The 14,045-nt window shown below is 39.7% G+C and overlaps 4 protein-coding genes across 4 annotated transcripts; 2 read left to right on the top strand and 2 right to left on the bottom strand.

Moving 5' to 3' along the window:
* Nucleotides 1-2,829: 2,829 nt before the first annotated feature.
* LOC101292702 lies at nucleotides 2,830-5,869 on the top strand. Its single transcript, XM_004299434.1, has 8 exons — nucleotides 2,830-3,029; nucleotides 3,185-3,264; nucleotides 3,711-3,842; nucleotides 3,950-4,061; nucleotides 4,142-4,203; nucleotides 4,331-4,726; nucleotides 4,825-5,023; nucleotides 5,130-5,869. Exons 2-8 carry the CDS (start codon nucleotides 3,250-3,252, stop codon nucleotides 5,300-5,302), a joined length of 1,089 nt encoding a protein of 362 aa, XP_004299482.1. The 5' UTR covers nucleotides 2,830-3,029; nucleotides 3,185-3,249; the 3' UTR covers nucleotides 5,303-5,869.
* On the bottom strand, nucleotides 5,808-8,062 carry LOC101310229 (cold-inducible RNA-binding protein-like). Its single transcript, XM_004301180.1, has 4 exons — nucleotides 7,828-8,062; nucleotides 7,441-7,509; nucleotides 7,195-7,301; nucleotides 5,808-6,081 (listed from the first exon to the last, which is right to left on the bottom strand). Exons 1-4 carry the CDS (start codon nucleotides 8,060-8,062, stop codon nucleotides 5,992-5,994), a joined length of 501 nt encoding a protein of 166 aa, XP_004301228.1. The 3' UTR covers nucleotides 5,808-5,991.
* A 157-nt stretch (nucleotides 8,063-8,219) lies between these two features.
* On the top strand, nucleotides 8,220-11,067 carry LOC101292120 (uncharacterized protein R106-like). Its single transcript, XM_004299432.1, has 6 exons — nucleotides 8,220-8,750; nucleotides 8,835-8,969; nucleotides 9,175-9,257; nucleotides 10,183-10,288; nucleotides 10,424-10,769; nucleotides 10,900-11,067. Exons 1-5 carry the CDS (start codon nucleotides 8,220-8,222, stop codon nucleotides 10,520-10,522), a joined length of 954 nt encoding a protein of 317 aa, XP_004299480.1. The 3' UTR covers nucleotides 10,523-10,769; nucleotides 10,900-11,067.
* On the bottom strand, nucleotides 10,736-12,958 carry LOC101292410 (NAC domain-containing protein 78-like). Its single transcript, XM_004299433.1, has 3 exons — nucleotides 12,780-12,958; nucleotides 12,305-12,591; nucleotides 10,736-11,335 (listed from the first exon to the last, which is right to left on the bottom strand). Exons 1-3 carry the CDS (start codon nucleotides 12,934-12,936, stop codon nucleotides 10,967-10,969), a joined length of 813 nt encoding a protein of 270 aa, XP_004299481.1. The 5' UTR covers nucleotides 12,937-12,958; the 3' UTR covers nucleotides 10,736-10,966.
* Between the last annotated feature and the right edge of the window lie 1,087 nt (nucleotides 12,959-14,045).

Below are 14,045 nucleotides of genomic sequence, written 5' to 3'. Positions count from 1 at the left end.
CTCTCTCTCTCTCTCTCTCTCTCTCTCTCTCTCTCTCTCTCTCTCTCTCTCTCTCTCTCTCTCTCTCTCTCTCTCTCTCTCTCCCCACCAATCTCGACTCCTTCGTTGCTGACGCCATTGATGACAACCTAGATGAACGACGACGACTCCAGCATGTATCCTAATCGACGGTGTCGTAGATCGGCTTCACCAACTTCATCCGGAATCGGTTGACGGCGTTTCCCTAGCGGCGGACTTCGTGCCGGAGAGGCGCTCGGTGGATTCACCTTCGTTTCAGATAAATCTTCGGCTGCACCTCTCAAACCTAGAACTCGCTGATTCGGAGCGAAATGAAGATGAAGATCAACAAGGCCTGCGATCTCTGCTCCATCTTCGTCCTTCCTCCTCACTCAAGGTTTGAATTCGCTACAATCTCATATTTGGTCGACGTTGCTGTTAACTCGATCGGTGATTTTCTTATTTCTGTTTTGTGGATTTTAGGATGCTAACTTGATCATACGTCTCTCTCCGACGTCAATCTCCGATTTGAAGTCGATCTATAGTGGTGGAGGATCCGTGGAACGAGAGTTTCGATATGGTGGTGAAGGAAGCGCCGGTTGCTGCGGAGAAGGCGACTTCGACGAAGACGGAATCACAAATTTATGTTTTTGCACTTTGTTTGCTGGAGTTAATGGCAACCCTGCCAAAACATTTTCCAATTCTATGTTAGTATATTTTGAACACAGTGATAGTATTTTTAATGTCTGGATTAGTATCTTTTCAACACAATCATAGTATTGTATAAATAATCGTAGTATTTTTTTCAATTTCTATGCTAGTATCTTTCTCAACCTATGACAGTAGATTTTGTTTTGTTTGGTAGTAGATTTTGTTGTCGATGACAGTAGTTATTGTTTGGCTTGGCGTTATTAATTTTTGTTGATAGTGGTAGTAGTTTTTATTGTAGGTTGTTGTTGCTTTGTCTTGGTTTTGTAGAGTTATGAAGCTTTAATGTACATGATGCAGTGATTAGTGACTAATATATGAGCCAAAAAGATTGAGCAGCTTTTATATTACTTTGTAGTATATATTCAACAAAGTGACAGTATGTTTTTCACCTTGTGATAGTATATTTATGACACTGATAGTATATTTTTGTCACGTTCGAGTAAATTTTGTATTATTTGGTAATAGCTTTTATTACGCTAGTTAGTAGCTTTCGTTGATGGCGGTAGTAGTTTTTGTTGTTGGTTGCATTAACTGTTTTTTATTTTCTTTTGTGGTAGTAGTTTTTGTTTCTGGTTGTAGTAACTTTTATTGCTAGTGGTAGCTTTTGTTTATGGAGGTAGTAGCTTTGCTTATCGGCGGTAGTAGTTTTTGTTGTCGACGGTAGTAGTTTTTGTTGTTGGTGAAATAGTTTTCGTTGTTGGTGGTAGTAGCTTTGGTTGCTGGTAGTACGTAGTATTTTTTGTTGTAGCTGTAGTAATTTTTGTTGATGATGGTAGTATCTTTCGTTGTCATTGGTAGTAGCTTTCTTTGTTGTCGGTAGTACCTTTTGTTGCTAGCGGTAGTATCTTTTATTGTCAGTGGTAGTAGCTTTCTTTGCTGGTGGCAGTAGCTTTTGTTGATGTTGGTAGTATCTTTTGTTGTCAGTGGTAGTAGCTTTTGTTGCTGGCTGTAGTAGCTTTTATTATCGGTGGTAGTAGTTTTTGTTTCTGGTCGTAGTAACTTTTATTGCTAGCGGTAGCTTTTGTTTATGGAGATAGTAGCTTTGCTTATCGGCGGTAGTAGTTTTTGTTGTCGGCGGTAGTAGTTTTCATTGTTGGTGAAATAGTTTTCGTTGTTGGTGGTAGTAGCTTTGGTTGCTGGTTGTACGTAGTATTTTTTGTTGTAGCGGTAGTAGTTTTAGTTGATGATTGTAGTATCTTTCGTTGTCAGTGGTAGTAGCTTTCTTTGTTGTCGGTAGTACCTTTTGTTGCTAGCAGTATTATCTTTTGTTGTCAGTGGTAGTAGCTTTCTTTCCTGGTGGCAGTAGTTTTTGTTGATGCTGGTAGTATCTTTTGTTGTCAGTGGTAGTAGCTTTCTTTGCTGGCTGTAGTAGCTTTTGTTATCGGTGGTAGTAACTTTTGTGGTCGCCAGAATCCTCACTGATGGTCGGCCGGAAAGTTCACCAGAGATCGGTCGGAGAGCTCGCCGGAGGTCAGCTGAAGACTTTTTATGGTTGTTGACTTTTTACATTAGTGGTATTTTTGTAAATATATGAGAGAAAATCTAATTTTTTTTGTTGGATGGCAGTCTGTAATTTTGTTGAACTTTAATACCAAATATAAGACAGTATTTAGGCTTGAGTGGACTTATGTGGGTAAAACTATTTGGATGGGCCCATATAGGATAAAATATCTCAAAATAAACTTCTATGTAATTGACCAAAAATCTATCCCACCATTTCAGTGTAATAGTACATTTCATAACTGAAGAAAAAGAAAAATTCTAAAAATAGTAAATAGCCTCCTCTTCCTACTCCACCCTTATCCACTAGAGTATTATTATCTTCCACAAAAATAAAATTGAATAATTATCCACAGTGGTGTTGGATTTATTAATAAAAATCGGCAGAGGAGGAGGAGAGAGAAAAAGGCGAAAAAGGAGTGAGACACTCTACCAGAAAGTGCCGGGTGTCTTGCGTTCTCAGCCACAAGCTCCTTGAGTCGCTTCTCGATTTTTCCAAGCCAAACCCAATAAAAATTAAACATAAATTCGAAATTTAAATAATACGCTCTGACGTGGCGCCCCTCCTTTTACTTTCTCTTTCTTTATAACCCTCCTGATATTCCATCTCCCCCTTCTTCTCTACTCTTCCTCTTCAATCTCTCTCTCATTCGGATTTGGATTCATTCTCTCTACTCTTCTGCTTTCTCCGATCTTCTCTCTAGCCCGGAATCGGATTCGGTTTGGGAGAAGCTGAGCTGTCTCAGTTTGCCGGCGACTACTCAACCAAGCCAGGACACAGCAAAGTCTTTTATCTGTTTTCAGTTTGTAACGTTGTTGAGGTAGGTTTCTGATTGATCTGGTCTTAGATAAACCTAAACCTTCCAAAAATGGATACAAAGAAATGAAAAGGGAAAGTTTCCTTTTTCGTTTTGTTTATTTATTGTTGTTTTTCCATTTCCCACCAATTAATGGAAGCTTTGTTTTGGATTCACAGGTGTGGTGACTTGAGGCTTTGGAGTGACGTGTTTGCTGTGTTTTTTTCTGGACAGAGAGAGAGAGATGGCTTTTCTAGAGGTGTGTATATTCAATCGCTTGATTTACGCTTTTTCTGTTTTCTCTATTTATTCACTTTGATTTCGAGCTGTTGTTAATGAGCCGTTACTGTTTTAATTCTCACTGCCGACACGCAAGGTTTATCTTAGTTTCTATCTATGATTCAAGTTTCGACTTTGACCATGTTTTTAGGATGATTTGATGCATGTTAGATAGATGCCATGGATTCATACACAGTTAGATTTAGCAGCAGTTAGTTTATTCGTTGTTGAATCTGTTTATGTTTTGTCCCTGATTGTTTAAGTTAAGTGAGAAATGCTTGTGTTTGGTTGGCTAGTCATCTCATATAAGTTCCTGCAGGATTATTTTGCATCAGAACTGAATTGTGTACTTATGAACACCAGTTCTTCACTGGGTTTCACTGTGTTGGATGAAAAGTATCAACCCAACTTTTTATTTGAACATAGGATCAGAGTGAAGCCACGGGATCAAACGCCTCTCTTGCGGTTGGCAATTGCAGCCCAAAAGGGGATGCTCAATCGAAATTGGTGACTGAACTCCAGGACTTTTCGTCATTTGGCAATGATCAGGCACTTAAGGTTCCTTTCTTCCCATTGCTGAGATTTCATTTCAGGAGAGTTTTTTAGTTTCAAAATTTATGCATTTTCTGATGTTTGACTGAACACTTTTCCCTGGTTCTACACAGGTCAGGAAACCTTACACCATTACAAAACAAAGAGAAAAATGGACGGAGGAAGAACACCAAAAGTTTCTTGAAGCCTTGAAATTGTATGGCCGAGGTTGGCGTCAAATAGAAGGTAGATTCAGTGCAGCAAAACTAGTCTAGTCTAATTTTCTTTTACCTATCTGCTGCTGAAGTTATATTATCTACATACAGAACATGTAGGAACCAAAACTGCAGTTCAGATACGAAGTCATGCTCAGAAGTTCTTCTCTAAGGTTTACTGCCTTTTATTTTAGGACCTAATTCTCCTATTACCTACCATGTACAAATGACCTTGAAACTTTTGACTTGTGCATTTGAGATTCCATACCGTTAGTTAACATGTCTCTTACAATACTGTAGGTAGCTAAGGAGTTGCCTGGAACTGGTGAAGGCTCCCTCAAACCAATTGAAATACCTCCTCCGCGACCTAAGCGGAAGCCTATGCATCCTTATCCACGTAAACATAATGGATCACCAGAAAGGAGGTCACCGTCCCCAAATTTTTCAGTTGCTGAGAAAGGCCAAGAATCCCCCACTTCAGTATTGTCTGTACCTGGTTCTGATATAATCGGGTCTCCAGCTTTGGAGCAATATAACAGATCTCGACCTTCAACATCATGTACCACTGACATGCGATCAGCCAACTTATCCCATGTTGAAAAGGAGAATGACTATGCGACATCCAGCCCATCCACTGAAGAAGCAAAAGAAACTATGCCACATGTGGACTCAACCTTGGACAAACCTCTTTCTGTGGTATGGCAAACACTTGATTCCCTTCTTCTTTATTTTTCAATCTTTTTATTCCTGTGGTTTTTGGGATTCTGACTGGTCATATTTGTGTTGTTATGTAGGTCCAGAAAGATGCATCGGCTTCCGGGTGCACTTCAACTACTGAAGGAGATGCAGGCAGAGTGGGAGCTTCCATGAGCATTAAGCTTTTTGGAAGGACAGTTTTGGTGTCCGACCTGCATAAACAATCTTCTTCTGGTACCAAGGATTGTACTTCGTCGATATACATGGCCAAACAAGAGAATCATGAGAGTGAGAGTGGTAAGTGTGGTGAACCATTACAATGGGATCGATCGGACACGCGCTTGTCACTTGGTGGATTAGATTGTAATTGGAATTCTTTGGCATGTGGTTTGACAATAAACAGGGTGGGACAACAAGACGGGAGCCCCAAGTCTGTGCCAGCCAACTCGGATGCTCCTCCTCCCTTGCCTTGGTGGGTTAGTCTACCATTTTGTCAGGTTGTATGCGTCGATTCCCGTGTTGATGAACTATCGAAGCAGAATGAAAGATCTTGCGCTGGTTCAAATGATGGTTTAGTTACTTCAATTGATTCTGTATGTGAAGAACCTCGTAGTGTTGAGCCCTGCAATTCAAGGAAGGGGTTTGTACCATACAAAAGATGTTTAGCAGACACAAACAGGAACTCCTCAGTGATAGTATCTGAAGAGAAAAGGGACAGACAAAGGGCTCGTGTCTGCTCATAATTTTTGTAGTAAAACAAATGTTCAGTTTTTCTTTCTTTGTTTCTTCCCATCTTGAAAGGCGTATATTGATTGATTGTAACCAGAGGGAATAAGTAGTCTGAGAATAATGACTTAGCAAGATCAGGAATCGGTTCGCGCAGAAATCGGTTCTATCCGTTCACTGAAGTCTCACATTAGTTGTATCTCTCTTCACGGATTCATTCTTTACATTCTTTCAAGAATATTGAATGATTGGATTCCAGTGGCCATATTGTGTAATCGAACTGTAAACTCAGTACACTTGGACTGGGCGAGTGACTGAAGAATTCAACCGTTACACTTTCAGAACAGATGTAGTTGCAAAACTGAATTGTGCCATTTATAGTTTCAGGTAGTCAATATACAAAGAGTTATCAGCATACAAAAGAATAATCTTACACGCTTTTCTGACTGAACTGCAAATCCGAAGCATACCATTTCTGGTATCTTACCAGTTGGTGTGTGCTAGCAGAACTTAGCCAAAAGTGGACACTACACTAAACTTTAATACTGTCGTGGGTTTTGTCTGGGGGTTTGACGTAGCTCTGATCTGGGCTTTGCCTCTTCAACAAATATTACTCTGCCATCCAAAAACTGTAGAGACAATAAAACAGAGAAAAAAGGTTACTCTTTGTTTTGGTTGCTTAAAGCCACTCCGTATAGAAAATACATGAGCATCAATATGAGAATACTTCAGTTCACTCTGTTGTATGTAAAAAAGGTGTCATGGTCGAAATCAGAACATTTGTGAGGCCTGAAGCAGACTGCTGCATCCTAGCTAAAGGATGGTTCCAGTAGCCTAAAGTGAAAACATGCTCTTCCTAATGAAATCTGAAAAGCTCTTTAACCTCAGTAAAGTGCATATTACATAATGTCCCAGTGATTAACCATCACATGTGATAATGAGATAGCTATTGATAATCTCTGTGCTACTGAAGGTTAGGAATCAGAGCATTTGAAGCCTCGATGGAAATCTGGAAGTTATCACTACCCACCCCTTCTAAAGTAAAAAAGGACACAAACATCAACGAATATGACTACGGAGAGAAGGTGTGAAAGACTAGATCAAAATGTTAAATATGAAAGATTTCCAATTCAAACCATGTCAAACTGTTCAGGCAATAAGACTAGTCCCAGGAGTGATCCTCCCTGACATCAAGATACTAACGGCAATCTCTTAACCACATAACAGTCAGGGCAGCCTAAGCAATGATGAAGACATATCCCATCAGAGCAGGGCAAGATTTCAATGTTAACATGTCATTGATGTTAGCTCATATTCAATGACCTGGTGGTCCAACAGTGTATTACAGCCTTGAAAACAGTTTTAAGGCCCTAGTACAGTACCTCTAATTTATGGTTTTATTCTTTTAAATATTTTCTTTTAGAACAGACGAAGAAGCACGACATCTATTTGAGTCATAACAACTGAGCTGAACAAATTTGGACCATGTATAATCACCACACAGGCACATACATACATTAACTAGAAATAGATTGTCAAGCAAGCCAGCTTTGTCATCAGGCAGGTATGCATTAGGAATTCTTTTTTCCCTTTGAACAGCCTCAACCAGAAGGACCTTTCCTCTTAAAATGCAACCACTAGTCAAAGCAGTGTTACATACACATACAGAGTTGTATTCTTATATTAGCCAATATTACTATTCCTTCTTACTTATTGTTGATGGTTTTAGAATTTAGATTTACCTTTCCATGCATTCCCTTGATAGCCTTTTGAGATTCCTCCTCGGTTTCGTAGCGGAGGAATGCAAATCCTCTTGGCCTATTTGCTATCCTATCCATCACCAGATTGACTGCAACATTTAAGGGAAATTTTTCTCAAGAGCATAAGAACCCCAATACTTAACTCCTGTAGAACAACAACTTACAGCAGCAGACCCTTATAAGCAGCACAACTGAACTAATGTAAAGGAACACATTGGCTCTTCTCACCTTCTACAAGTCGTCCAAAATTTTGGAAAGCATTTCGCAAACTTTCTTCAGTGGTACGAAACGAAAGCCCTGCATCAAAAAGCACACCAACCAGTAGCGTTATAGTTTGTCACAATCTTGGTTTAACCTTTCTGATCAAACACAAGTGAATGCTGGCTAAACCCTCAACCCAGATGCACAAAATGTCCATCAATGCCTATAAACCAACTCAAGTATTGTGCTTTCCATACATATAAAATCGCACAAAGCTTCATCTTTAGGGGTTAATTTGCTGAACCAACAAGACTAAAGTTGCAATTCCATTTCATTATGAACAACAAACAACCACTCAATCATACATATCACCAACACAAATTTCAATCTTTTAAGAAAAAAAAGAAAGCTCACCACTAACGTAGAGCTTGGTCTTCGGAGAAAACGAAGCAGACGAAGAAGAAGAACTCGCCAATGGTACAAAGCTCCTCTTTTTCTGTGCAATACAAAACGAAACCCTATAACTAAGGCACGGCCGCCATTGCCAACCACAATTCACAGACCCCACTTTCTGCTCTGCAAACTGGGTCTCTCTGTTTCTATCGACCCAAGCCTTCGGAGCACTTCTCAGCACAAAGCTCGTCGCCATTTCTCACCTGAATGACCGAAGTGTTATCCTTTCAGGGTTTTAGTCTTGTTTCTTTTTACTATTTTACTCAAACTGTAAAAAAAAAAATCCCTCCTTTATATCACTTGCTCCATCTGAAGGTGAAAAAAGTAAAAAAGATCGTTGCTTTGAGTCTGAGATGAGAAGACCGGCGGTGCTGTACCACTATCCATGCCCGGACGGCGCGTTCGCCGCACTCGCGGCGCATCTCTACTTCTCTTCCAAGTCAATCCAACCCTTCTTCTTCCCTAACGCCGTCTACAGCCCCGTCACGGCGCAAAGCCTCCCGCTTTCCGACATCGACGAGCTCTACCTCCTCGACTTCGTGGGCCCACCTGGGTTTGTCCAGGAGGTCTCTTTGAAGGTACCCAACGTCGTCGTTTTGGACCACCACAAGACGGCGGTGGGGAGAGTCGGCGGGGTGAATGTGACGAGTGTTTTGGATATGAAGAGGAGCGGTGCTACAATTGCTTTTGATTATTTCAGGGGGAAGGTTGACGTCGACGGCGGCGAGACGGCGAGGTTTGACGGCGTTAGGAGGGTGTTTGAGTATATTGAGGATGGGGATTTGTGGCGGTGGAGGCTTCCGGATAGTAAGGCTTTTAGTAGCGGGTTTAAAGATTTGAACTTGCAGTACGACGTCGGTTTGAACCCGGCTCTGTTTCAGCAGGTAGTTTTTGGTTTGCTCTGTTACAATGTGAGTGTTAAGGGAGTTACTTGTTGCGAAACTTATGATAATGTGATTGTTGGGCAGCTGCTTTCGTTGGACTTGGAGTGTTTGATTAGTCAGGGAATGGTGAGCTTGTCAGAGAAGCAGAAATTGATAGAGGAGGCTCTGAGTCAGTCTTATGAGATTAAGCTTGGAGGTGGAGCTTTTGGTCATTGCCTGGTAAATTGGTTTAGATGTTTCTTATGTTTTTCAGTTGTGCATTACTTGGTACATTATGAAAGATGGGAACTATTAGACTTGCCGAATGTTGCAAATGTGTATATGCTTCTAATTCTTACTCCATTGCAGATTTGCAGTTACTTACGATGTAGAGAAGAGATGAGAAATTGGTTTAGAGAGCATAATGTTATACTTTTGCTTGTAGGCTGTGAATGCAGATTCTATATCAGAGTTGAGGAGTGAACTCGGACATCAGTTGGCTACTAAAAGCCGCAGTCTCAACTTGAGGTATGTTATGTGGCTATATACTTATGAATTTCATATGTGTGAATGTTTTTCTCGGATTTTGTTTACTTTTTTCCTTAGACCTTCCTAGCCTGTTTCATTTTGTCCCCTTTTTTACCATTGATGCTGTGGCACCTATAAGTGCTGCTGATTTTGTTGATCTGCAGCACTCTGTAGTTCTCTAATGCTCAACAATGTTGAATGCTGGAAACTATAAGCCACAAGTAACTGGAGCCAAATATATCCTGTATATGAGGCAATTGTCGGTTACTTTTATTGGCTTGTTTGCTCTTACAATTGCAGTAGACTATCCTTTCTTCCGATATATATTGAATGGACAATAATTGAATAGGTTTTGAATCAAACTATACTAAGAGTAAGTTAGGAATTTAGAAATCTCACAATCTGCATTAGTGTTCTTTCTGGTCAAAGTTGAACTTTTGAAGTCTACAAAACCTCTCTGTAGAGAAGCAAACTTTCTATTCAGAAATTTCTAGGTAGATTAAGGACAATACTAAAGAGATACAATGCTAAACTAAGACTACGGTTCTCAGATGATAAAAGTCATACTAAGATCGTGACCATGTATGACATGAACCCCAAAACGGCAAACTACAAGTTAGACTATAGCCCAGTTACGAGAGGTCCATATATTCATGGTCTTTTGTTAGTCTTACGGGGTATTGTTTTCTTCTCTATATCCTGAGCTTTTCCACTGCAAAAGCATTGTTCATTTACTTGATTTTGGTTGGCCCGGTGTAAGTTTCCCCCTTTGCATCAACCCCTTTCTTTTTTTTGTTGATTTTGGGTTAAATTGTTCCTTTGTGGAAAATCACCAACTTGTTTGATTATGTATATTATAGGTGTCTGCTTCAGCACCCTTCCTTCCATTTCGCTTATCATTATTTTTGTTTGAAATGATCTGTAGGGGTATTGGAGCTGTTGTATACAAAGTCCCTGAACTTGAAAATGACGAATTGCTGAAGATAAGCCTCAGGAGTGTGGACAGTGAAGACACAACTCGTATCTCGCAGGTTTTTACATCATCTAGCACATTGCTTTGCCCTTTAGCCTCTTAAATAGGGCATGTAGCATGTATGATACTTAGAAACATTAACTTGTATGTTAGTGTTGAACGGTAACTAATGCATTTTGCAATTCATTCTCAGGAATTTGGAGGCGGTGGACATAGAAATGCCAGTTCTTTCATGTTAGGCTCCGCAGAATTTGAGCAGTGGAAGGTTGGCCAAGCAATCATTGCTGGCTGAAAGTGTACAGGATAACGTGTTTGTCGCAAACTCGAATTGATGGTCTCTCTCTGCCTTACTTAGTTGGGTTAAAATTAAACATTGAGATTAGTGATACGCAATTATGCATAAAGAGTTCACCATAAATGCAATTGCTGACTTAAATTGTTGAGTAATGAGCATAGATTGTTGAGTAAACGATTACATGCAATGATATGTGCTTTTATTCCACTAGTAACACCCAAAGCAAGCACCTCAGGAGAAAGAGGTGAACATCAAAATCTCTAGACTACACATGTGATTCATTTGAGTCCAAAGAAACCACCAACCAAACCAAACCAATTGAAAATAGTTAATGTGTATTTTTTTTGAAAGGAGTATGTTTCATTTTATTGTAGGGAAGTGTTATTTACCACCAATCACCAGCAATATCTGTAAATGCAGTCGTCTTTGAATACTGAACGATTATGTTGTGAAGGCCACACCCACATGAGACTGAGAGAGGTCGACTTCACCAGTAGTACCATTAACTGGAGGAATGTTAGAAGAAGACCATGGATCATCTGTGATGAACTGCATCCACGAGTCGTCCTTCTCTTCTTCCTCCAAGTCCTGGAGACATGAGGACGACGATGCCCTCGGAATAATATTTTCTGGTGACAATGTTTCAGTACTACAGTGATCGTTATAATGTAGACCTCCTGCTGCTAATAATTGTGATGATCTTTCATGAATCAATAGCGATACATCACTGCTGCTACTTTGCCCTCCTTGCTCTTCAATTTCAGTACAAATTCCATTTTTCTTGAACACGCGACACAATGCAAAAGAATCCTGCATTCGTTTAGTGATCGATCATCAACAGAAATAGAGATATATATGTACGTTATACGTTGGAAGCCAAATGCAAGATTAATTTCCTAAAAGGGTAATCAATAATAAATTGGTGTGTATGTCTTAATCCATGTAATACAGTTGAAGCTATATGAAATATGGTTATGTTTTTGGACTTTGGAATAAAGTGAAAAGTCACCGACACCTTCTTACGCAATGAAAGTGGAGAGTGATGCAGAAGAGGATAAGAGGCTGCTTTGCTTTTCGTGGTCTGAATAATCTACATTAGTTTTAGTCACAGAACCTCCAAATCATGATCATATATACAATGACAGGTTGAAAGACGGTGGATACATGTCGGGTGATTCATATATTCTTCTTTTAAACAAACAATTAAGAAGCTTGAGAAGGGGTTAATCTGAATCATACGGACGATTGTACTTTTGTCTCATTAGCTAAACTCAACTTTGCAGCAGGTAATATTGAAGAGATCACCACCGGTGCAAGCAACGAATATTTGTTTATGCCCTCTTGTAAATAATAGATCGATACAGTAGACATAGTAAGTGAACTAAGAAAAATGTAATATCAGGACGAGGCCCTACTATATATTCCATGCAACTCATGCAAGTTTTACGTTCCTGGATAGGAATTTCATTCCTTGTTACCGCACATATATATTAGATTCCATTCCTGATCTATCCAAGTTGATTAATGGATATACAGATTAGTTGATTGGGATAGTAAGCTTAGTTTAACCTGCTTTTGCGTCCCACGCTGTAAAAAGATCGAGGTGGAAATTAGAAACGAAAGCAGTAGAGAAAGAAATGCTTTTCTCACTTGCTCAAGCTACGTAGCTTCGAACTTGATGCTTTTCAAGTCAAATAAAACATGAATCGTGTGTAGGTCAAGTAATTTGATGGATGCAGCAATGAAAGCTAATGGCATGGAGAGAGTTCATGAACGTACCTGAATGCCGGCGGAGGTGTCGTCGAGGCAGTCGGCCTTGTCATCGAGGCGATACTCATGCATGACCCAATCGGTTCGAATGCCCTGAGGTGCTCGGCCTCTGTAGTAAACCAGCGTCTTCTTCATTCCGATGGCTCGATTCTGGGATGACACTCTCCTGTCTTTACCAGTGGATTTCCAGTATCCAGCTCTCGTTGCTCTGTTTGTTCTGAATCCATTTGGGTATTTCCGGTCTCGGGGTCCAAAAAAGTACCACTCCGGGTCTCTACTCGGCAAAAATGACTTCTCTGCATTCGTTTTCGATCAATTTAGAAACAACATCGTCAGCAGCTACGTACATAATCACAGATTTTTGATACTTCTGCATATAATTGGTAAAATGTATATACTAGCTAGCTAGTTAGTAGTGAGAAAGGTTAAGATGTGGACGTAATCAACATATAGAAGAGGCCATATATAAGGTAATAAGCTAGACCTGCTAATTCCCAAGGCTCACATTTGTAGAGATCAACTTCAGGAATGATATCAAGCTCAATCTCTTGCCCAATTATCTTTCTCTTCAGATAGTAATTCACAAGCTCTTCGTCCGTCGGATGGAACCTAAATCCGGGAGGTAATCCCACCGGAGCCATGTTCGTATCGCCTGATGCCTTGATCAGTGGATAATGCGCGCTTTAAGTAGTGTTACTGTTTCCTATATACACGTACTAACTTGCTGCACCCGCCGGCCACCCCTTGTTGGATCAAGAGCTGGCTAGCTAGATAGTTGCAATAGTACTGTTATATGTGCTGGCTGTGGTGATTGTTATGCATTTATATACACAAACAATGAAACAAAAGGATTCAAAGTCCCTTGTCTTTGGGTCTTTCTTCCTCACTCCTCCTCATCCCGGCCACTCACTTTAGCTTTTCCAGATTCTAGACAAACGTTCTTCTTACTACATTCATATCCAACGATCATGAACTATATATTTCATGATTAATTAATATAAGTAAATTTGAGAACAAATACAAATTACATCCAACTATTTATGTTGACATAACCTATCCAATATGGTTAGTTAAAGAATGATATGATTGACCCAGGAATATATATTTGAGGTAGATAGCTCTCGATCGCTTTCTTACTTTCATACCTAATAATTACTCAGCAAATTCTTCAAGCTATCTTACTTTGGTCCTAGGCATGCCCATGGTTTCGCTTTTGTTTTTCCAGGCCTCCACTTTTATCCCTTTCATGTCTTTAGCTTACAGTGATTTCTACCAGATCTTGCTAATTGGTTGCTATTTTGCTAAAGTGCTCGGAAAAAGAAAGGTTCTTCTTTGACATCTCCCGGTTCACCTTTTCAGAATATATATGTACCAGTAGCTAGCAAGCTTCATTTTTTGTCCTGCTCGTTTCTTTTACTTTACTAGCTGTTACTAAATCTAAATCAAGGATATCGATCTGCTTAGTTTACTTATTGGGGGTTAGAAGAATCGACAGATTATTCTTCAAATTAATAGTTCACATACTCTACTGCTGGTAGAATTTGAGGGCAAAGGAGATTAGGAGAATACACATTGTCATATTGAATCGCGCAAGTTTTTTATTATTATTGATTTTATTGAAAATGAAGTCATTCAGGGTCTTTGGCGGATATACTACATGGTTAAATTTTGTAGCTTTTTTATGATCAAAGTGCGGTAACAGTACCTAATGAGTTTGGCCTAATGGAAACATGTTAATTAAGTTGCAAGT

The sequence above is a fragment of the Fragaria vesca genome, linkage group LG5 (assembly GCF_000184155.1).
Source record: "Fragaria vesca subsp. vesca linkage group LG5, FraVesHawaii_1.0, whole genome shotgun sequence".
In the NCBI taxonomy this organism is placed as follows: Eukaryota; Viridiplantae; Streptophyta; class Magnoliopsida; order Rosales; family Rosaceae; genus Fragaria; species Fragaria vesca.
This window is presented reverse-complemented; position numbering and strand designations above follow the sequence as displayed.

What these genes read in the sequence shown, in the direction of transcription:
- LOC101292120 (XM_004299432.1), top strand. Translation starts at nt 8,220, where the DNA reads ATGAGAAGACCGGCGGTGCTGTACCACTATCCATGCCCGGACGGCGCG. An exon ending in GAGCTTTTGGTCATTGCCTG is followed by an intron (nt 8,970 to 9,174) that starts GTAAATTGGTTT and finishes TTTTGCTTGTAG; the next exon opens with GCTGTGAATGCAGATTCTAT. An exon ending in ACACAACTCGTATCTCGCAG is followed by an intron (nt 10,289 to 10,423) that starts GTTTTTACATCA and finishes ATTCATTCTCAG; the next exon opens with GAATTTGGAGGCGGTGGACA.
- LOC101292410 (XM_004299433.1), bottom strand. Translation starts at nt 12,936, where the DNA reads ATGGCTCCGGTGGGATTACCTCCCGGATTTAGGTTCCATCCGACGGAC. An exon ending in TGAGCCTTGGGAATTAGCAG is followed by an intron (nt 12,592 to 12,779) that starts GTCTAGCTTATT and finishes AAACGAATGCAG; the next exon opens with AGAAGTCATTTTTGCCGAGT. An exon ending in ACACCTCCGCCGGCATTCAG is followed by an intron (nt 11,336 to 12,304) that starts GTACGTTCATGA and finishes AAACGAATGCAG; the next exon opens with GATTCTTTTGCATTGTGTCG.
- LOC101310229 (XM_004301180.1), bottom strand. Translation starts at nt 8,062, where the DNA reads ATGGCGACGAGCTTTGTGCTGAGAAGTGCTCCGAAGGCTTGGGTCGAT. An exon ending in TTTTGGACGACTTGTAGAAG is followed by an intron (nt 7,302 to 7,440) that starts GTGAGAAGAGCC and finishes TAAATGTTGCAG; the next exon opens with TCAATCTGGTGATGGATAGG. An exon ending in TCAAGGGAATGCATGGAAAG is followed by an intron (nt 6,082 to 7,194) that starts GTAAATCTAAAT and finishes TTGTCTCTACAG; the next exon opens with TTTTTGGATGGCAGAGTAAT.
- LOC101292702 (XM_004299434.1), top strand. An exon ending in CTCAGAAGTTCTTCTCTAAG is followed by an intron (nt 4,204 to 4,330) that starts GTTTACTGCCTT and finishes ACAATACTGTAG; the next exon opens with GTAGCTAAGGAGTTGCCTGG. An exon ending in TGGACAAACCTCTTTCTGTG is followed by an intron (nt 4,727 to 4,824) that starts GTATGGCAAACA and finishes GTTGTTATGTAG; the next exon opens with GTCCAGAAAGATGCATCGGC.